Source organism: Rhineura floridana, chromosome 3 (assembly GCF_030035675.1).
Source record: "Rhineura floridana isolate rRhiFlo1 chromosome 3, rRhiFlo1.hap2, whole genome shotgun sequence".
NCBI classification, from domain to species: Eukaryota; Metazoa; Chordata; class Lepidosauria; order Squamata; family Rhineuridae; genus Rhineura; species Rhineura floridana.
Genome location: NC_084482.1, coordinates 173,426,059 through 173,448,006, shown reverse-complemented (window position 1 = coordinate 173,448,006; position 21,948 = coordinate 173,426,059). Strand labels below are relative to the sequence as shown.

The 21,948-nt window shown below is 38.9% G+C and overlaps 1 protein-coding gene across 2 annotated transcripts in view; it reads right to left on the bottom strand.

The window, feature by feature from the left end:
* Positions 1-1,331: 1,331 nt before the first annotated feature.
* The window catches only part of EIF4E3 (eukaryotic translation initiation factor 4E family member 3), a 44,766-nt gene continuing 24,149 nt past the window's right edge, over positions 1,332-21,948 (bottom strand). For both annotated transcript variants that reach the window (XM_061618614.1, XM_061618613.1), the window contains exons 2-7: positions 18,484-18,556; positions 13,764-13,858; positions 9,686-9,746; positions 5,424-5,490; positions 3,092-3,247; positions 1,332-2,982 (exon numbers count right to left, since the gene is read on the bottom strand). In XM_061618614.1, the coding sequence (XP_061474598.1) occupies positions 2,936-2,982; positions 3,092-3,247; positions 5,424-5,490; positions 9,686-9,746; positions 13,764-13,858; positions 18,484-18,556 (499 nt within the window). In that variant the 3' untranslated portion in view covers positions 1,332-2,935. The remainder of the gene's footprint in view (positions 2,983-3,091; positions 3,248-5,423; positions 5,491-9,685; positions 9,747-13,763; positions 13,859-18,483; positions 18,557-21,948) is intronic.

The following is a 21,948-nucleotide window of genomic DNA, read 5'->3' as shown; positions in this document are numbered from 1 at the left end:
ACAAGCATCAGGAAATCAAGAGTAGATGGGGGGTTCCTAATATATATGTGTTAACATATCCTCTCTCTTTCTTAGGTACACAATGGAATGGAAACCTTGTTGAAAGCTGAAATAAAGATGGGTGCACTTAATGAGGACAGTGATCAGTCCTCAGACCAAGACCAGGAAGGAGATGATTTGGAAAATGACTTCTTTAACATTCAGCCCCAGGGCAAGCAGTCAGCAGTGGACACTGCTGATGAGGAATAGCTGAGGTACCTGAAGTCTCCCAGCAGGGAACTGTCATAACTCCATGGCTTTGCACATGTGCTGCGGTGTTTTTTGCAGCACAACACAGGCATGCCTTCAAGCACCGCAGTAGAACGCCTGTTCAGTACTGGTGGCAACATTATGACTGTGAAAAGACATTCCTTGTCTGACGTGTCTTTGAGCATCTTGTTCTTTTGCAACATAAGAGAAATGTATTGTAAAAGCAGCATTTCAAGTCTAAAATTTGATTTCAAGTGTTGGGGTATCATCATTGCTGGGGGGGATGTGAGATTCTGTTATGCCATTCTGTTAATCTTATGGATAAAAAGAATTATTCTACTACCTTCTGTGTGTGTGTGTGTATTTTTACTGTTGTTTTAGGCTACTGAGATGTGCAGCAGCCAAGTCCAGCACCTTGTAGGCATTTTTTTTAAAAAAGTAACTGAAATGTAATTGTAGTGATTACTTTTGAGAAAAAGTAAAGTAATCAGTTACTTTCAGAGCAATTGTAATTACTACTTTTTTGGGCCATTTAGCTGTAACTGTAACTTATTACTTCTTAAAAGTAATCTTCTAAGTTCTGGTGCACATGTAAGAAAAAGTTAACATTTCCCTAGGCAACTCTACACAGTTTGAAAGATCTGACTTTCAATTAACACCCTCCATATCCATAGAGTTACATGATACAATTTTATTGTATGGTGTTTGTGTCTTTGTGAAAGGGGAACTACAACAGCAGACTTTACTAGGTTGTTAAGCAAGTCAAGTAAAATAAAGTTAGAGGATGACAGTGAAATGTTTTAGACCATCCTGTGAAGTTCATTGTTGAGTTGCCTCTCCACTATTTCCTCAGTGGGACAAAAGCAATTTATGGCCCCCTTTTCCCAATTTTACTAATGGCTCCTTCAGACCCGATTCTGTAAATATTTGTGCATATGCTGTACTATTAAGTCCTTGAAAGAAATAGACAAATGTTCACTCTTATATATTAAAAACAGGATGTCAGGATTGCAGTCTTGAAGAACACTTAGGTTTTTCAAAAGACACCCCAATAATAAATGCAGTTACTGAATAGATGCATATGAATTTATAAAACGTTTAATAATGCTAGTTAAAATGCACAAATTTTAATTCATAAATACAGATGAACTAGTACAAAAATTAAAGGAAAAACTGATTTATTTATAGACACACTGAATTCCAACGGCTGCCTCCTATAAGATTAAATGGGCTGATATCAGTGCAGTCAGAACGCTTTCGAAGATACTAAATGCTAATCCAGTAACGCTGTCTAGGAGAGAACGCACATCCCTCTAGCTCACTGCTATCCTCTTGTGAGGAACTAAATAAATCTTTGGTACTGTAATAAAAAATATAACAAAACCTCCAATAATTAGTATGGGGAAGAAACCACACACAAACAAAATGTTGAAAATGTTCACATTCATGCTTCAAAGCGTAATCAACTTCTCTCTGTGTTGAAAAATGTACTTAAGGCGCCATCACAGCTTTCAACTAGATACAGTTGAACTGGTTATGTTTACAATAAAATTACTATGCATTTGATACCGACCTTAATGGGTGAAGAACACATCTGTTATAATGGCGAGAAGGAAAGATCTTTCATAAAAAGTGTGCTAAAGTGGACTTGGGAAGGTTCCTATTTTAAGTAGAGGGGTTTATGGTTGTTTTGGGGGGGAAGCTTTAAAAAGAAATCAAGCTACATTAGCCACCTCTGGAATAAAGACCTGTGGTTTCCTACTTAATGACTATTCATTTTTAAAATAGCTAAAAACAAATACCAATTAACAATTGACTGCTCCACACTTGATGGCAGCTTGGCAGCTGATGGCCATCCCACAATTAGCAGCTCAAGTGCTATTATGATCACAGAAATCACCATGGATACATCATCACAAACAATGCTTCTACCTGAGCACTGCCAGCTTCAAGCCCGCTCATGCTCTCGTCACGGATTTGGGCCACCATCAAGTGTAAGCCAGCCCAATGTTTTAATGGGCGTGTATCTACTGGATTTGGATTGGCTAGAATCCAAAATTAGTTACAACAGAAGTGTATTCTCAGTTTACAGGATCTGTTCAGTGATAATTATTGACAGTATGCTCATTATCAGTGCTTAAGCAGAAGACACTGGAAGCAATCCAGGTGCTGTGCAAGCTCCATTCATTTCAACGGAGCTTGAGCAGGATTCCCATTATTGATTTCTCCCACTGTATATTTGGACAGTGCAAATTTCAGTTTTGCTGGGGACAAATCTGTGTAGATCTTAACATGATAGGAATGTCTCAAAGCAAGTATTAAAAAAACATGGTTCACAAAGCTATTATTTCTCTAGGTACAGCAAGTCTAGAAAGAGCAGCATATCATGCCTGTGCATATTTGCATTTAAACTAGATATAGTAAACTACTTAACTGTAAAGTCTTCTATCTTAAAAGAAAAGGAATACTAAAAGGAAAAGTGACTATTTGTGTTGAGAAGTCAAGAAAAGAAACATCACAATCAGCAACTGAGGCAGCAATATTTCTTGCTTCTGAATAGCACCGGCTAAATAGGAATATAAAGATCTAAAATAACCAGAGTTTGTGGTGCTTTTGCAAGTGTTTTGTCCATCTTCCCATTGTGATGATCTCAAAAATAAAAAAATACAACTTGAGTTCAGTACTGTTAATGTCTCCCACGACCACCTTCAAAAGCATGATGTTCTTTGTGAGCTGAAAGACAAGATACCACGTACGTATTAAATATGTAATTATTAAAAACATTTTCTTGATGAAGCCATATTGGATAACATACTCTGCGCTGCAAGCAGATTCTACTTACGTTTATAAAAAACTGCTTTAAAAGATGTGTGGGGCAAAAGTTCATAGATCTTTTCTAAAACTGTAGCTTCATTTGCTAATGATGCATTTACATTCCAAACTTGAACAACATCTTCCCGATCACGAACACTGACGCTAACTCCTATCACTTCATCACCTGTCAAGAGGAATTTATTATTATTATTATTATTATTATTTCTTTGTTACTGGAATCAATATGAGACTCTTATATCCCAAATCAAAAACTTGCCAAGAAAAAAGAGCAAATCGCCATCTCAGGCCTAAAGGGCATGCCAAAAAGAAACGTTACCGAAAAGTGACATTGTATGTGCTTTTTCATGTAACTATTACATTCTATCTTAATAATTATTATCTATCAATAGATAACTTTTATATTAAATTTGTAATAGATATTTTAGAAACGCATTGTACAGTTTGTGCTTTTGGCTTTAGGCTTGTCTGTGTTGAGTCTGTCTGAATCACAGAGGTTTGGGAGAAGATACCAAGTAATCCAAAATTGCATGGCTTTCCAAACCAAGAGAATAGCATTATTTTATTTCTGTTGCCACATATTACTTATTTCAACACTGCAGAAATTCTGTTGCATAACAATTGTAGACATGTAAGTATTACATTAAAAAGGCCACAAACGTATGGCTGATACCATATTAGCTATACCGGGGGGGGGGGCAATAAGACAAATTCAGATTTTTAAAGAGGATGCACTTATCCAAAATATCTATCCTATTTCTAAAGCTATTTCTTAGCATTACTCCAAGAAATGCTGCATAAGAAAATATGACACAACAGATTAAGTGCAGACAAGTAAAAGGTCACAAAGCATGTTATGATATTGTAAAAAGGAGTGTCACATAAATGTTTAGGACTGACTTCAAAGACAGTTATATCAAACAGAACATTTTCTCAGATACAAGCCTATTATCCACTTTTTAAACATCCCAATCACTATATACAGTACACATAATACAAAATGACAATACTTATATTATGAACTGTGTTTAGACAATTAGAGATGTCACAAAAGCACCAACAGTAAATCTAAGCACTATTGATAATATTGATATTACATGAAATTCTCAACCTTAGCCTCTGCTTGTATCTGTAGATAAGGATGTGCAGAGAATAAGAACATGAAAATCTAGAGAGATGTAAAGAACACCAGCAGATTAGTTAATCCTGTGTGTAAAGATGAAGGGAATGGCATCTCTAGGGCCCTTGTTGCCAAAGTGTGGTGCAGACTTTCCAATAGTGCATAACTAGGAACTAAGGGAGGCAGCATCTTTTGGCAAACTGCTAGTGTCCTCTTATTCATGATTTGTCTTGACTTGGTCAAGAAGTAGCCCCTTTCAAATTGCTACGCAACACAGCAGCAGGACACTTCTCCATTTTATTGACCAAAAGTGCTGGCAGCCAACGGGAAAACATCCTCTTTCCTGAAGGGTTTTCTTCTTACTTATTTATAAATATATCTGTATACCATTATTTCATTTTTTTAAAAACATCAAAGGGCTTTACAACAAATAAAAAGTGTACAACAAAAGCCATTAAAATACAATAAAAAAAGGTCGGCTACTACAAAAATGCATCTTAATTGCCTGCATAAGTCTTGCAGAAGAGAAAGGTTTTCAACAGGCATTTAAAGGTGAAAACAGAAGGTGCTTGCTGAATCTCTGTTGGCAGAGCATTCTAGAGAATTGGGCAGATGACACTGAAGGCTTGATTTCATGTCGATGTTAAATGAGCCTCATCAACTTGGAGGACAACCAACACCGCTCAGTGGTCAAGCTAGAATATAAGGGTTCAGGCAACCCCTAAGGTACCCTGGACCCATGTTGTTCAGGGTTTTGTAAATTAATACAATGATCTTGACCCTGGCTTGGTAGTGGATGGGCAGCCAATGCAGATGTTCTTCCTTTGAGCCTTTTTGTATAGACCTGTGGCACTCTTGTTCCCACTCTAGAGTCTAAAGATTCTAGAAAAAGTGAGAACTGCTTATATCAAAAGTATCAAAAGTAGCAAGGTTAGTTAAGACATTTAGATTTTTTTCTTGGCAAGGATCAAACAGTTGCTTCTCTTTGATTCTGGATGTCCTTTGAACAAATTTTGAGAAAATGAATCCCTTTTCCTAGTATCTAAATGAGGGAAAGAGAATGTACTTTGATATGAAGATGTCAGTAGGATATTTTGATTTGCAAGTTGTATCAGCAATGGGCAAGCTTTTCTATTATTATGCTGCACCTATTTCATACTTAAAGTTTAACCAAGTGGAGCTCAAAAATAACAAAAGCAAGCAACAAAAACCATTTTCTTACCTCCTGCACAGCGGTCTGTAAACTGTTCCCCAATGGTCGCGAGCAATAACTCTTTCCAAACTGCAGACTAGCAAAACAATTTTTAAAAAACAACAATTTCACATTCTATTTCATTGCAGTAACATGAGCACATTCAATGGGTCAACTAAGTCATACTCGAAGCAGACCCACTGAAATCAATGGACTTGTCCATTAAGGAGGGCAACAAGGATGGTCAGGGGACTGGAAACCAAGCCCTATGAGGAGAAATTGAAAGAGCTGGGCATGTGGACTTCCGGGAAGGGTGACTTAGCCTGTGCCTGCTTTTGAGACGGGCTCCTGCCTCAAAAGAAGCTTATTCAGATATATCAGTCAGATTTTTTTTTTTTTGACTGATTAAACTTCTCCCGGGTAGGGAGAAACGAAGAGATTAACCTCAAAGCCTATTTTTGTTGGGACGACCAGATCTCATTAATTTATGGGACGAGGTCCAGCCGACGAAGGTGGGACGGATTTTCAACAACAAGCTCTATCTGATAAAGCGAACGTTCATCTTATCTTCTAAGAGAGAACGCACTAACAGGCAAGCACCCTTCTTTCTATATTTTTCTTTTACTTGACTTAAATTGTTGCTGTTTAAAAGAGATTTGCCAGATTGATCGGTTTTTGACATCTCACTGGGGAGCCATAACTTCTCTCTGCTACTCACTAATTAATAGCTTATCTCTGTTTTTGTTGCAAAAAGCTGTCCTGGATTTGCATTCTAAAGATATACACAGAAGAGGGATTTCTATTCCAGATTTTTATTTTGAAGAATATTATATTGTCTGAGACTACTCTCTTTTTGGTCTATTTTATTTTGACGAATCTGTTTCCTGACGACCGCCATTAATTGTTTCGATCCTGGGAACTGCATTTTGTTTACTTAAGCATGGAGAGATAAGGCTGTCTGCTCTGTTTATACTGTGATGTCACCAAGTTTGGAGTATTAACCCAATTGTTGCTGAAATAAGAAGTGGTTTTCCTATATTTTTCTTTTAAAATGGCAATTAAGAAAGTGGCTGAGAATCTGGAAATAACTATGTTTCAGAAAATAATGGATGAGATTGAGATAACGAAACAAAACCTGCGATAGGGCTGTAAGGAGCTGAAAATTGAATTGAGTAAAATGAAGCAGGAGATTAAAGATATAGGGGTCCCTGTGAGAGAGGTGACCCTGGAAGGGGTCCCTGTGAGAGAGGAGACCCCGGAGATTGGAACAAACGTGGAACAGGAAAAAGATTTGGAGTCTATGGACTTTAGAAATAAAATCTATTGTTTGGAGACACAGGAGATTAAAGACATAGGGGTCCTTGTGAGAGAGGAGACCCTGGAGACTGGAACAGGGGTCCCTGTGAGAGAGGAGACCCTGGAGACTGGAACAGGGGTCCCTGTGAGAGAGGAGATCCCGGAGATTGGAACAAACGTGGAACAGGAACAAGATTTGGAGTCTATGGACTTTAGAAATAAAATCTATTGTTTGGAACTCAATGTTATCTCTGAAGAAATTAATGAAGATTCTAGAGATAAAGTTATCAATGGCATGGATAATCTTCTGGACTGGAATGATGTGATGGAGCCCAATATAGAGAAAATCTATGGAATTAACTGCAGCCATGTGACAATGGAAAAACTTTCAAGAGATGACCCAGTGTATTTTGAAAAAAAGAACAGAGATATGATTTTACAGCAGTATTTCAGCAACCTATTCAGAATGGATGGCAAGAAAATATTTGGGATAGAGGTAATTCCCATCAGACTCTTACTATATGACTATGGCTTTGACAGCAAGATTATTATGGAATACTGATAATGGAAGATTGGATACTGAAATTACTGGACTTAACAAGACTACTGAAGATGGAAGATGGAAAATGGAACTAATAGGGATAATAGAACAATGGCTACTGAAATTACTGAACCTAACAGATTCTGATGTGATGGATTAATTGAAATGTTTATTTTGACTATGGTTATGACAATAAGATTATCATAATTAGTAATGAGATGGATTAATCGATATGCTTATCTGGAAAAAAAAATTGATAGATATATTTCTTAAAGAATTGAAACCTCTCTTTGACTTTTTGTGGAAAGAATAAAGTAATGTTTATGAGATTTGATGATTAAGTAAGATAACTACTGGAGGAAAGTGATTTTATAATATGACTTAAGAGACAGGATTGTTATATATTATAGACTTATAACTGATTTGATCTTTGACAAATGGGAAGTCAATATTTTACTCTTTATTTTTTATTTTTGTTTTTTTTTTTTCTTTTTTTCTTTTTGTTTAACTATTTTTGATTTTGTTTTTTGTCTTTGAATGTTTTATGATTTCGTCTTGTATGTTTTATGAAAATCTGAATAAAAATTATTGAAAAAAAAAAAAGAAAGAGCTGGGCATGTTTAGCCTTGAGAAGACTGAGGGGAGATATGATAGCACTGTTCAAGTTCTTGAAAGGTTGCCACACAGAGGAGGGCCAGGATCTCTTCTTGATCATCCCAGAGTGCAGGACACAGAATAATGGGCTCAAGTTACAGGAGGCCAGATTTCAACTGAGCATCAGGAAAACTGTTACAGCGGTACGGCAATAGAACCAATTACCTAGGGAGGTGGTGGGCTCTCCGACACTGGAGGCATTCAAGAGGCATCTAGACAGCCATTTGTCGGGTATACTTTAACTAGGTTTTCTGCATTGAGCAAGGGGTTGGACTTGATGGCCTTATAGGCCCCCTCCAACTCTACTATTGTATGACTCTACTGAACATATGACTTAGTCGGATAACATACAATGTTTGTTACAAGCATGCTCTAAGGTAGCAGAAGTATGCCTTCCGCATTTGTCAGTATTTTCTTTGAAAATTCCCCTTTCCTACAATAGATTATGGAGATCCATTCTTACTGTTCATGTAAATGAATAACTACATTTCATTTTCGGAAAGAACAAGATACTGTTCAGGAAACTAATGGATTTGTTATATGTGTCATATATGAGCCAGGCCCAGAATGCCTAAGAGATTGCTTCCACCTTTTGTTCAAACACAACTGTTGGATGAATGTGCATCCTCTGAATTTTATAATCCATGAACTAATCTTCCTGTGTGCCCTTGCAGTCCAGTCTTTGTGCTGCCCACCATCTTTGGAAACCCCTTTTCCCCCAGACACTCCAATTTGAAGCTTGGACTTTTTCCAGAAGGTGTCTTTATGCAAATTAGCATTTGGTAGTCAGGGACAGGGAGGGAACAGGGCAAGGCAGGCATTTAATCTCTGGTATCACTGAACACTAAAGTCAGGGCCATTCAGACCATGGTATTCCTGATCTCTATGTATGGATGTGAAAGTTGGACAGTGAAAAAAGTGGATAAGAGAAAAATCCACTCATTTGAAATGTGGTATTGGAGGAGAGCTTTGCAGATACCACAGACTACGAGAAAGACAAATAACTGGGTGTTAGAACAAATTAAACCAGAACTACCATTAGAAGCTAAAATGATGAAACTGAGGTTATCATACTTTGGACACATAAAGAGAAGACATGATTCACTAGAAACAACAATAATGCTGGGAAAAACAGAAGGGAGTAGAAAAAGAGGAAGGACAAACAAGAGATGGATTGATTCCATAAAGGAAGCCACAGATCTGAACTTACAAGATCAGAACAGTGTGGTTCATGACAGATGCTCTTGGAGATCGCTGATTCATAGGGTCGCCATAAGTCGTAATTGACTTGAAGGCACATAACAACAAATGAGGCTTCAAAATTAACAGACTGTCAGCCACCCAAACCTTTCTGATGAGGTAAGCTATACAGCAAATAAAAAAGTCAAGACTTCAGTGCTATTTGATGATCTTGGATCCAATTTTGTACTGGAGGAAATTTCAGGTAGTATAAACAGCAAAGAGGACAAAAAGCAATAGGGAAGATGCAGGCTGTTTTATAAATTGACACTGGTCATTAAAGGAAAAAAAGTGCCACCAGCCTCTAAGCTCAAGCACCAACACTAATGGAAAAGTGATGTTTTAAAAAAAGACACATGGCTGAATGCTAGTAGAGGCAGACATAAAATGACAAGCTATTTGTGATAAACATTTTTTTAGAAACAATTTTCACTCCTCAAAAAAGCTACCACCAACTCATTATACAACTAGTTTAGTGTGAGCTATCATTTACTGTTAAATAAATAAACTACATGCATGACCATAGCTAACTAGGCCTAAGAATACAGAGCTAAGCACATACCGTACTGTCTTTGGGGACCTTCATTTTCCACACACCTCCCTTGGCATTGCTTTCTTCTTCCCTGATTTGTGAGGAAAAACAACACTCAACTGTTGTTTACGTGAGGTAAAGGCTAGGTACAGGACAAAGACACAGAATGCAACAGCATTTTTAAAGATTAAAAAAATAAAAACAATTAGTTGTTGAAGCCTGTGACAATGCCTACAGAACTTTAAGAACCTAGGAAAGAACCAAGTACAATATCTAGTAATCAACAGGTTGGTTTTTAGTTTTTCACCCTTTCTTCACAACAGAATAAATCGGTCAAAATTTTTAAAAAAGTTGTTGAACGACTTGAGTTACTCTGATGCAGAATTTCTTCAGTGTTGATTATGCACAGCCCTGCATGAAATTCAGTAAAAAATGCAAACCTATTGTGCAATTTACAGCTAGTATAGCACAGTGGGGAGGAGAGCCTGGCTGGGAGTCCAGAGTCTGCAAGTTCAAATCCCTGCTCGTGTCTCCTGGGTGTAAAGGGCCAGCTAAAGATCACCCCCACAGTGAGTGGCTCAGGGGTTACATGCCCTGCCACCTGCGCAGCTGTGGGCAAGGAAGGGGCTGGCTTGTGCAGCTGGGGCAAGTTGAGCAGGCCCTAGCCAGCTGGGGAGGACTAGCCTCAGAGGGAGGCAATGGTAAATCCTCTCTGAATACCGCTTACCATGAAAACCCTGTTCATAGGGTCACCATAAGTTGGGATTGACTTGAAGGCAGTCCATAATAACAATAAATTGTGCAATTTAATACTTCTAAAATTCCAATGGGATATACAATTCTAGACCAAAAGGTCAATGCTAGGGAGTTTCAGCAAGAGCTTAGGGTGGGGTTTGGACAGACTTAATTTCTGAACCTGATATGACACAGAACATAGCAGGGGTCAGATAAGACATGGGTTTGCACTGGGATGTTTTTAAGAAGATGAGTTGGAAGGAGAGGGGCAGGGTGAACTGCATATGAGTCCAAGACTCGCTACCACCCCTTTATTTTGTAAATTTGCTCTCTTTTTATATCAGGTTGAGAAATACACGTGTTCAAATAGGTCTAGAAAGGGGGGTGGGGAGGAGGATCGTATCTTTCAAGTTATTAAGTGATCAGAACATGGCTCCTCCCCAAGCATTCAAATGACCAAAGAATATTAGTGAAATGGTTCCCAATTGCTATGATGTACCACAGGAGACTAAAATGTTGTACATGGGCCCTACAATTCAGAATTCTGTATGAAATCTACCTACGCATTCACTGTACAGGAAACAAAGACTTATACATGAGTAATGGAAATCTGCATGTGCACTTCTTTATTTGGTGAAGTTATTTCCCATTACTTGTGGACTTGTGCTTTCTGCCTCATAACCTTAGAGATCTACTCCCCTTTAGTCACAGTTTTTCCTAGTGTATGTCAAAAGATAATTTAAGAGTGCACTCTAAATGATGAAAATGCAGAACTTTTTCAACTGTAGGATTCGGGAAAGGAAAATTAAAGCAAGTGTCCAGCCCTCTGAAACCAGTCTTGTAAATAAGACCACAAAAGTTGCTAACCTGCAAAAATGCTTACTAGCCTCCTTCCTTTGGCAGCTCACTTGTTTTCTATGTTGGGTGCAGAGCTTGGATGGAGAACTCCATCCCTCCTCTACCACCCAGCTCACTTGTTTCAGGGCCAACGCAAGACATTTTGCTGCCTGAGGCCAAGGACAAAATGGCACCTCCTATCCATTCCATAGCAGTTGAGTATTATTTCAAAGCTGGTGACAGGACAGTATCCTCCATTACAGCTAAGGGTGACAGGCTGTGGCACATACAGCTCTGATCTCTAACAGAGGAGAATGGCCAGGGGGCTCAAGAAGAATGACTGAGGCAGTGCTGCTGTTGTCCACCTGAGGTAATTGCTTCACTCGGTCTAATGGTATGGCCAGCTCAATTCATCTGCTAGTGCTTGGTTATCATGGATTGTATCCAATTGCCATGTTACCGCAAGGCCTTCCACCTGAGCAATGGGACTTCCCTCTCCCCCCACCCCTGCTAATCTGCTCCAGAGGGCTGGGGGGAACCCCAGAACTGATTTGAGGCCGGGGGGGGAAGGAGAGGAAGTCCTTTTGAGCAGGCACAAGTCCTTGTGCTAACAGGACAACTTCACTGGATACAACCTCATCTCTGTCTCTCTCTCCCTCCCTCAAAAACACCACCACCAACTGACATTCATGCCCAATATAATGTCTGGCATAGAAACACAGCTGTACACGACTCTGTAATCAGAACTAGCCATAGTATGAGAATTGTTTTATTCTGAAGATTTCTTCTGGTCAGACTTAAAGGTCTGCAGCTCTAAGCCAAAGAAGTGGGTCTAGTGCATTTCAGTCATGCTCTCCAACTGGAAGAATCAACATTATACAAGAAATGTAACAGTTATGAGACAAGTACACATTCTATTGCCACTTACAGCATTTTCTGGATTGTGGATAGACACTTCTGTTAGTGAACATTTCCAAATAAGGGAGACCTTTGGGGAAGGTTATTTCAAAAAGTGACTGCTAAAAACTCTCTCTCTCTCTCTCTTTCTGTATAAAGCACAATTCTATGGTTTAAAATACATAATGAAATGTTAATATTACTTATAATCTAAATATTAAACCACATTGCACTGGTTAAAAAAGAAAAATAGGACTGTTATCAAAATAATTAACAAGAAATTACTTATCATTATTATATTAGTAATATGACTTTTCCTTAAAAAAAAGTGACTGTGAAACTTTCGATCAAGGGGACTTCAGCAGTAACATGCATTTTTTCAAGTATGATCTCCAAACTATGATGTCTCTTAGGTGCAGCTTTCAAATACAGGCATAAGTATTAAGAGAGTCCTAACAGCTTTAATTTCCCTTTCACATTCTTCCATCACAGAAAAAAGGGACCAAATCCCTTAAACCTACTCCAAACTAATTTCAGAAGTGGCAAAAAACCACTTGCCCAAACATACAACTCACCTTGGTCTTGAGTCCAATGACGTTTTGCATGAGGTGCTGGTAGGGCTTGTTGGCAAAGTGGGTGAGGATCGTCAAAGCAGCAATTTTATTGAGTATTGCTCACTTTTGTAATTAGTCCATGCTTAAACCTATGCAGTAGACTAATGCAGCCTTCAGCCCAAGACCTTCCTGAGACTGCAAGCTAGACAGAATTGTTTGTTGCCTTTCCCCATTAACTATCAAGTTATTTTTTCAGAACTGTAACTTAAGCAGTGAGTGCCTTTATGAGAATATGAATGCACAGAAGGGTCTTGTTTTTTAGAATGTTTTACGATATTTATCTTGTTTTCCCGAGTAGACACTTGTCATAAGGTTATCCTAGTATACCTGGTGTTAAGGGAAATATGTTGTGTATGTATGTGTGTAACAAGCTCGTGGGCATAGGATTTCAGCATTAGTTTTTCACAGAAAAGATTGTCAGCATCAACTTTTAGGTTTACAGAAGATCTATTCAAGTCAGCAAGATGCACAGGGTTGTTTTTACTGTTTTATTACTTCTATAAATACATTGAATAAGATCCAATGTGCTATTTCAGGCACATCCAAGATCTTGAACATGCCCAGCATGATTTTTGACTTTGTGAACAAGAAAGCCTTCCAGCGTCTCCATTTCAAAAATGGTCTGCCGCATGCAGAAATGGTCTGCGATTCAAGAAACACAAATTCAAAGTTTCACATTGAGAGAGAGAGTATAACTAACTGCACAGTTCACTGAAGCCTGGCCTTGTTTGTGAAGCATTTGTTACAGATACTCAGTGCTAACTTTTGATCAAATTTTACTTGATTTTACAAAAGCCTACTTTTAGTCAAATATATACAAAGGTCGTGCTGCATAACATTAACTTTTAATAAACACTGTGGGCAAATGTAGGTCACTTTAGCATAATTTATCATATTTACAGAGCATAGTAAAAAAATCTTTTTCTCTTTTTTATCCTATGCCTCTCCACTTTTGTTTCTATTACTTATTATTTCTTCTAACAAATCATGCACAAAGCACCATAATAACATGAATATACACATACCACAGCGGTCGTCTTTCTCCACGCATTAAATGATAACTACATCGCAGAGGCAGGTTTGTCACCGGAGGAATATTATTATAAACACTCCAGAAGATCTAAAGAGAATTATTACACTTTATTAATTCACACATAACAGCATGACATTTTCTTGCCTTGTTTAGTTGTGTAGCAGAGCACATGCTTTGCATGCAAGTGATCCCAGGTTCAATCCCTGGGACCTCCAGATAAGCAGAAACCCTGGACGAATGATGTGACTTGGTGTAAGACAGCTTTCTATGTCTGGGATATGGTATCAGGGAACAGGGTTGGGGTTTTTTTGGTAAAAGCTCCTTTAATTTGAAGGGTAGCTGCATCAAGAATCTTTTGTTATTTCTTTGATTTCTTAACCACCCTTCACCATAAGATCCCAGGATGGGCTACTATAGTATACAGCTATAAAAACAAGTAAGACCATTACAATTATAAAAACAAGTAAAACAATTTCAAATGGAACAGAACAGTATAACTTCAGCAAAAGAGGTGGATCTCACAAAACAAAATACAAGGCATTGGAACTATGTCCAGACACACTTTCTAACAAAGTTGGTTCGCTTCCACCATTGTAGAAACAGTGCTACAAGAGCATCTAGCCCAGCCTATAACAGATCTTCAAAAAATCAACAATTCTGTATTTGGTGTCCTCTCAGATGAGTATGCAAGTCACCACTTAAAGTTGCAGCCCATAACATATGACAAATCAACTAATATAATTTTAAAGTAAAATGTTGCTATAAATGCTATCTTTATGAAGAAAAGGCAAACCCCAGAGATCCTGAAGAACATGAGAATTGCGCCAACAGTAAGTTTCTTAAATCATCTTATGATTTTAAACATGATTTTTAAAGCATACTTTTTTTTAAAAATGGACAAACTTTCCAGTACAGTATACCTATAGATAACTAGTTCTGAGTTAAACAGACAATCCCAATCAATGGGCTGCACTCAATGGAGTCACTGTGCAATCAGAATGACTTCTGCTTGTGCAATGGAACTTTCCCTCCTGCCACATGCCTCAGCATCCCCCCAGTATGCTTTGGGTTTCCCCTCAACCTTGTGGAGCAGATCTTGGAGTGTGTGTGTGTGACATACAGGGAGAGAAGTACTGTTGTGAGAGTTGAAGTCATTCTGCTCATACAACAATTTTGTTGGATTCCCCTATGTCTCTGTAGGCTGTATACCGTACCTCCCAAATTTAACAAGTTGTACTGAAATCTGGCCTTCAGCATTCAAACTCCCCTGGCTTTTGAATCTGACAATTGTAAGGACAGGATTGGGTAGGGATTCCCCTATTTTTAATCATCACAAAAGTATCTTTTACCAAGGGACTTCTCCCTTTTCTAACACAACAGAGGGAACTAAGTGAGGGCTAGCATTAAAAAAATAAAAATAAAAGAATGCTGAACTGAAGATTTTCTGAATCAAGAGGTAGGGTATGTTATATGAGGCTTCACATCGAGCCTATCCATGTCTTATTTAACGTTAAGCAACAGGTTAAAAAGGCTTCCTCATCTGCTAATGATAAATTTCTGCTCAGAAGACGAATTTCTAAAACTCTAGAACTGAAAACATGTTTCTGATCGAACGCACATAAAAGTATCCTGCACTGAAATCTGTGTATGTCTTAAGTCTTCTGCATTAAAATACATGTCTGTAAAAACTAGAGATGTGAAGGCTCGGAAAAAAAACCTGGAAAAATTCAGGGGGGAAGAAATAGGCTTTGGCCCAAGGACTTCCATTTTCTTTTCTGGAAAAAAAAAGAACTATGATTTGTTTGTTTGTTTTAGAATGATGAACAAAATGTTTTAAGATAATCACATTTATATTTTCCTGCCTGGCCTTTCCTTCCCCCAAGCTCTGTTCCTTTTGAGTGTTTTTCCTCCTCTCTGTTTTTCTTGTCGTCCCCCCCCCTTCCTTTCTCAATAGGTTTGCAGGATGGGAGGGGCAGCCAAGGATTGCCAGAAGTGATTAGTCCATTCTCTCCATCAATGCAGTGCTGCAGACCTACTCTGAATTGCCCCAAATTGAAGGGGTTCCCCTTGCTTTGCAGAAAGGGGGGAATCAAAGAAGTTCCCTGAACTGAACTTTGGGGGGAGATCAGCTGCACAGGGTACCTCCTTATGGAGCCAAATGGGGGGAGGAAGGTCTCGCTTGCTCTTCTCCACTCCTCCCAATCCACTGATGACTTTCTGGGCCTCAAATCTAGTCCTCACCCCTCACTTTCCCTTGCACCCTCCCCTTCAGCCAGTGACACCCCATACACGCTCTCCTCAAGGACTCTATGAGGGGCTCACCAGGCTCCAGAAAAGAAGCAGGGTTGGGGGGAGAAGTGAGGCAGGAAGAGTTGGGGAGGAGTTGCATTTGCTTTGGAGCACATCCCCTCCTTTTTCTTTACAACTTCAGTTCCCTTTACTCTTGGATTTGCTGGAGGTGTAAGCCTTAGGGCCAGGACTGTCTTTCCTTGCAGGCAATCCTATGAACAACAGGTGCTTACTCTCATCTAAGTGTGCATAGGATAGCAGCCTGCAAGGCCATTTACTCAGAAGTAAAGAGTCACTGAGGTCAATGGGGCTTAGTCCTTTGAAAGTGGGTGGCTGGGATTGCAGGCTGCCACCGTGGGCTCACTTACATGGGATTAAGCCTCCACTGAACCCACTAACTCTTTACTTGTGAGTAAACATGCAGAGACTTGGTTTAGAGCTGATCAGGTCTTCTGGTATTTAATCCTCTCACTCCTCCTTTCTGGGCCTCTGGACTGACAAGCCGCTGGACTGACAAGGAACCCATCAGGAAGGGAAAAGGCAGGGCAGGGGGTGAAAAAGAGAGGTGGGAAGGACACCTCTCAAGGAGGTGTTGCTGCTGCTGCTCTGCTTTGCTTTGGACAAGCCCCACTGGGAGGCAGGAGACACCAACCACAAGCTCTGCAGTCCCGGGCAAAGGAGGAAAGAGGCTCAGGAAACGCAGGAACTCTGCCCTCCACCTGCCTGTGTGTAGCTCTCCTCAGGCCACCTTGGCTGCCTCCTGCCCTCCCTCCTCTAAACGCCTGCCTCAGCTCTTTTCTCCTTTCCCAGACCATGTTGTGCATGTGGGCAGGGAGACAGAGCATTCAATCAGTGCCGTCTGTGCACGTGCACAATAGTGCTAGCATGACAGCTTACGTTCTTATGTATATAGGATATGGACAAGGGGTTGGATCCAATGAAGTCATTGCGCGAGGGCAACAACTTCTGCTTGCACAACTGAATTTCCCTTTCCTCTCCTTTTCACCTCCCAAACCTGCTCTAGGGGTTTCACCACTTCTCCAGAGCAGATTTGGGAAGGCATGGCAGGGGGATAACCCACTTTTTAAAAATTCAACCCCATATTAGACATTACAACTCCTGGAGACTCAGGACAAGTAGGACATTATAACTCTCAAATACAAGAGGAGTTGCATTTCTGCCTCCAGAGGGCACTGGTGTTCTGACAAGAGAAGGAAGAATGATTCAATGCCTTTTTTGCTTGTGGACTTTGTTGTTGACATTTGATCTAGAGATTGGCGGATATGTTTCTGTCCTAAGTAGGCTTCAAAGGGCTGGGAGTCGAGGGCACTGGTAGCAGGAATGCAATCTGGTATTCTGCCAAATACATCCTTCCTGCAACATGCTGCCATATTTACACCACACAGCCTTCAGTTCCTTTTGTTTCTCACCGGCTTCAGATTCCTCCACTTTCTGCAGTATGTGAAAGGAACCGGTCTATGTTTGGAAATACTCACACCAAACAAAAAGTAAAGTGACATGTGAATGGGTACACAAGTGTGTTTCAACTGGGGCAAACCTTCAATGTTTAGAAGTCCACAAAGATGATAAAAATGAAGGATCAGAAAATGAGATTGATTAGACAAGTTTCATGTCAAGTACCTAAAGTAGTATGCACTGAGTCATGGTTTCCCCCACTTTTATTTTCTCAACTCTTCTTCTGAAAATGAGTGCTTTTTGTGTTTGCTTGACACTACGGAGGAGACTAATTCAGAAAACACAATAACTTTCTTTACTATAGTATCAAAAGATTCTTCTGTTCTCACCTTTAACTTTTTGCCTACTTCTAATAAAATAGCAAAAACTGAGATGCAAGATTCCTTACAGTTCAGCAGCTTCTAGCTCCATTTGTAACAAAAAATAAAATTTAGAGTAAATTAATAAATTTGTATTTTTAAAAAATGAACTATACTTTTAACAGACATAAGAATTTACAATTAAACTCAACAAACATGATAATTTTTTGAGCAAACCAAGTTATATATAATACATTTTCTGTTCCTATAGTAACAGTGACTTTAAAACTGTACAGGGCACTAAAAAAGCATATTTATCTACCTCCCCCCCCCTGCAATTTTTGACTGGAAAAAAGCTTTTCCCCATGGCCTCAACATTTCCAGAAATTTTACATTGGTAAAAATGGGATTGGAAATTCTGGAAACAAAGATTTGAAATTCAGCACTGAGGGCCCTGATCATAACACAACTGCTTATTGTAGGCCAAACAACAGCACAACACTGACCAATTTTATAATGTTTCACTACATAGAAAGCTAAGCCTAAGCTGAAAATAAAAATAGTTTGGTCCCCTTTCAATAATATCTGGGAGCATTATGATTTTGTATCGCAACATGAAATTTGCATGCACAGCATCTTTTCTGTTACCTGTACAGTTTGTACCGTGTAGATCTTCTTTAAATTTGATGCACATTCAGCTGCTGTTGTACCAGGAAGAGACCTTAAATGAGAGAGAAGCAGATATTTTTATTTTTTATTATTATAATAATAATAATTATTATTATTAATTACATTTGTATACCACCCCATAGCTGAAGCTCTCTGGGTGGTTTACAACAATTAAAAACATTAAAAACAAATATACAAATATAAAAACACATTTTTAAAAAGCAATTTAAAAACACATGCTAAAATGCCTGGGAGAAGAGGAAAGTCTTGACCTAGCGCCAAAAAGATAACTGTTGGCGTCAGGTGTACCTCATCACAAAGATCATTCCATAATTTGGGGGCCACCATTGAGAAGGCCCTCTCCCTTGTTGCCAGACTCCCAGCTTCCCTCCGAGTAGGCACCCGGAGGATGGCCTTGGATGTTGAGTGTAGTGTATGGGTGGGTTTGTGTCGGGAGAGGCGTTCCATCAGGTATTGTGGTCCCAAGCCGTGTAAGGCTTTATAGGTTAAAACCAGCACTTTGAATCGAGCTTGGAAACATACAGGCAGCCAATGCAAGCGGGCCAGAGTCAGTTTTATATGTTTGAACCGTCTGGTCCCTGTTACCAATTTGGATGCTGCATTTTGCACAAGCTGCAGTTTCCGAACCGTCTTCAAAGGCAGCCCCACGTGGAGTGCATTGCAGGTTAAAGGTTAAGTATAGTAAGTATACCCATCAGACATTTGAAAAGAAAAACAATGATAACAAAGCATTCCCTATGGTTTTGTTTTTTAAAAAAAGGAGTTCCGGGGAGGTGGGTACCATGGTGTCACTTATATTATGAAAGTTAATACAGTAAAATGGTACATTTGATCAATATATTTGAGTGATCATCCAACTCTGGTGTACAAAGAAGTTGTGTAAAAAGAAGCCATATATTTGAGAATTTTCAGTCCTTATTTGGTTTGAATTTGGATGGAAGGAAAATAGAATTCATTACAAAAAAGCAACAATTCTGTTCTGAAGTCAGGTTTGGCAAGGATGGTTAAATCTATTGTCAAAAGGTTATGATACAGATTATTGTCTCTCTCTCCCTCCCCCACTTCTTTTTCAGGTTAATTCCTTTTGAATGCAAGTCTGCAGACATTTTGTCTCATTACACAGAGGTTTTAACAGGTTTTATTTGTTTTGCATCTGTACCACTAGATGGCAACATTCTATAAATCTAGTAAGACCCTATACAGGGATTGAAATCCAAGAAAAGCCCACAAAAGTTAAACGTCATGTTATTTCTGTTTCACTAGAAACTCTTTTCATACAAGTGCTGACAATTGAAATGGGTCATGAAGAGAACTTAAATATACATGCATACATTTCCTATAAATTCAGTACAATATACTTGTGGTTAAACATTCATTTAGATATTCTTGAATACAAGAGACTAATTCCAGAAAAGCCATGTTGCTTCTCTGTTACATGACTAACCTGACGAGCATCCTTTGGACTTTTGGGCCACTGGAAACCATCAAATATCATGAAAGTTTATGTACCCAATATGTTTCAGTAACCAATTACAGTGGAATTGCAACTGGCAGGCAACATAGCAAGATGGACATAAGAACATAAGAAGAGCCTGCTGGATCAGGCCAGTGGCCCATCTAGTCCAGCATCCTGTTCTCAAAGTGGCCAACCGGATGCCTGCAGGAAGCCTGCAAGCAGGACCTAAGCACAGGAGCACTCTCACCACCTGTGGTTTCCAGCAACTGGTATTCAGAAGCATACTGCCTCTGGCTGTGGAGGCAGAGCATAGCCATCATGGCTAGCAGCCTTTGATATCATTATCCTCCAAGAATTTGTCTAATCCTCTTTTATAGCCATCCAAGTTGGTGGCCATCACTGCCTCTTGTGAGCAAGCCTTGTCAAGCAAGATTTCATTAGGAACATACTAGCCTGTGTTGCAAAGGGGATAGAGTTTGGGACTTGAATTCAGTTTCTGGTCAGTTACAGAATTACTGAATGCCTACACACATATCTTTATTGCTCAATCTATAAAATGGAACACTTTGCTTGTTTTAAGAACTGAGGTTTGTTTTACAGCACACTGTATCCTTGAAGTTCTAAATGGTGATAATTTCTTGTGCAAACTACGCCCTGCGCCTTCAAAATATATTATCAGACTCAGGATGGTAAAGAGATTATATTATCTTTTTTAGCAGATGAGCCAAATGAATGTGTGTTTGGAGCTATTTATCTACTGATAACAGTTTCATAAGCATTACAACAGATGAAAAGTGAGATAATGTTTCAATATACTGAAAAAGTACAAGGATTCTGAGTCCCTTCATGCAATGTTTGCTTTACTCAGAGTTAATCAGTACTGCAATAAATAAATAAATAAAAACAGTAGCCCAAATCCACGGCAGTGGTGGTGGTGAAAAGTGGATTTGGACTCTCTCTGGCAAATGGGTAACAAATGGATTGTATCAAAGCCACTGTCCACCCGTTGGAATGGCTAGACATGCAGAGCTCACTACTATGTACACTTCTCTCTGGATCACAGCCTGTGTTTTTAGTTCTGAATACTATTGCTGTTGACTGGAAAAGCATTCAATAGATTTGCAGATGGCAGAAAAGCTGCTATTTTTATTGTTAAAGGATGGACGGAACAGTGATTTTCCAGTAATTTGCCTCAGATAGCAAAGTTGTTTGTAGATGAACATGTCATTGTACAGCAGCTTGAGAAAATTGATTTCTCTTTTAGTACACTGAAAAATTGCTGAATCATCTTACGGCAAAATAAACTAGAAAATACACATGCACACAAGTCAGCCTTTCCCAACCTGGTGCCCTCCATTTAGTTGTCTTGGACTACATCTCCCACCCAGCACAACAATCAAAAATGTCCTCAAGTACCTACTAATAATCTACTAGTTATTACTGTCAGAGAGCTTTTAGAACTTTTATTTTAAGAAATAAGATATTCAAATGAGCATTAATTGTAAGAGTCATGTGAATCCTTGCAGATTGCTTCAGACAATTCTGCCTAGAAACATCACTGTCGAATTAGTGAGAACTAAAGGACACTGCCACCCTCTCAACCTCATAGAGGCTTTAATTCAGTACTAAGAGTGGAGAGACAGAGAAATGAAATTAAGTTTTGATTAGCATTTTAAGAAGAGTGAACCACAGAAAAAGCTGAAGCCTATTTCAGAAATTGCAGAAAACACAGTAAGATAATGATGGGATCTCTCTATATTACTAGAAGCTTGAGATATTCTAGAACATAGAGAAAAGAAACAGAATATGGGTTTTTTATTACAAGATGTTTCATAAAACCACACTAGCACATCTGAACTGGAAAAAATGGCATACACATGAATCCTTGAATTGCCTTAACAGGTTAAATCAATGGTCTATTCAGCTCAATCGTTGAATTCTAAAAGATTCCCATTTGAAGCATTTTA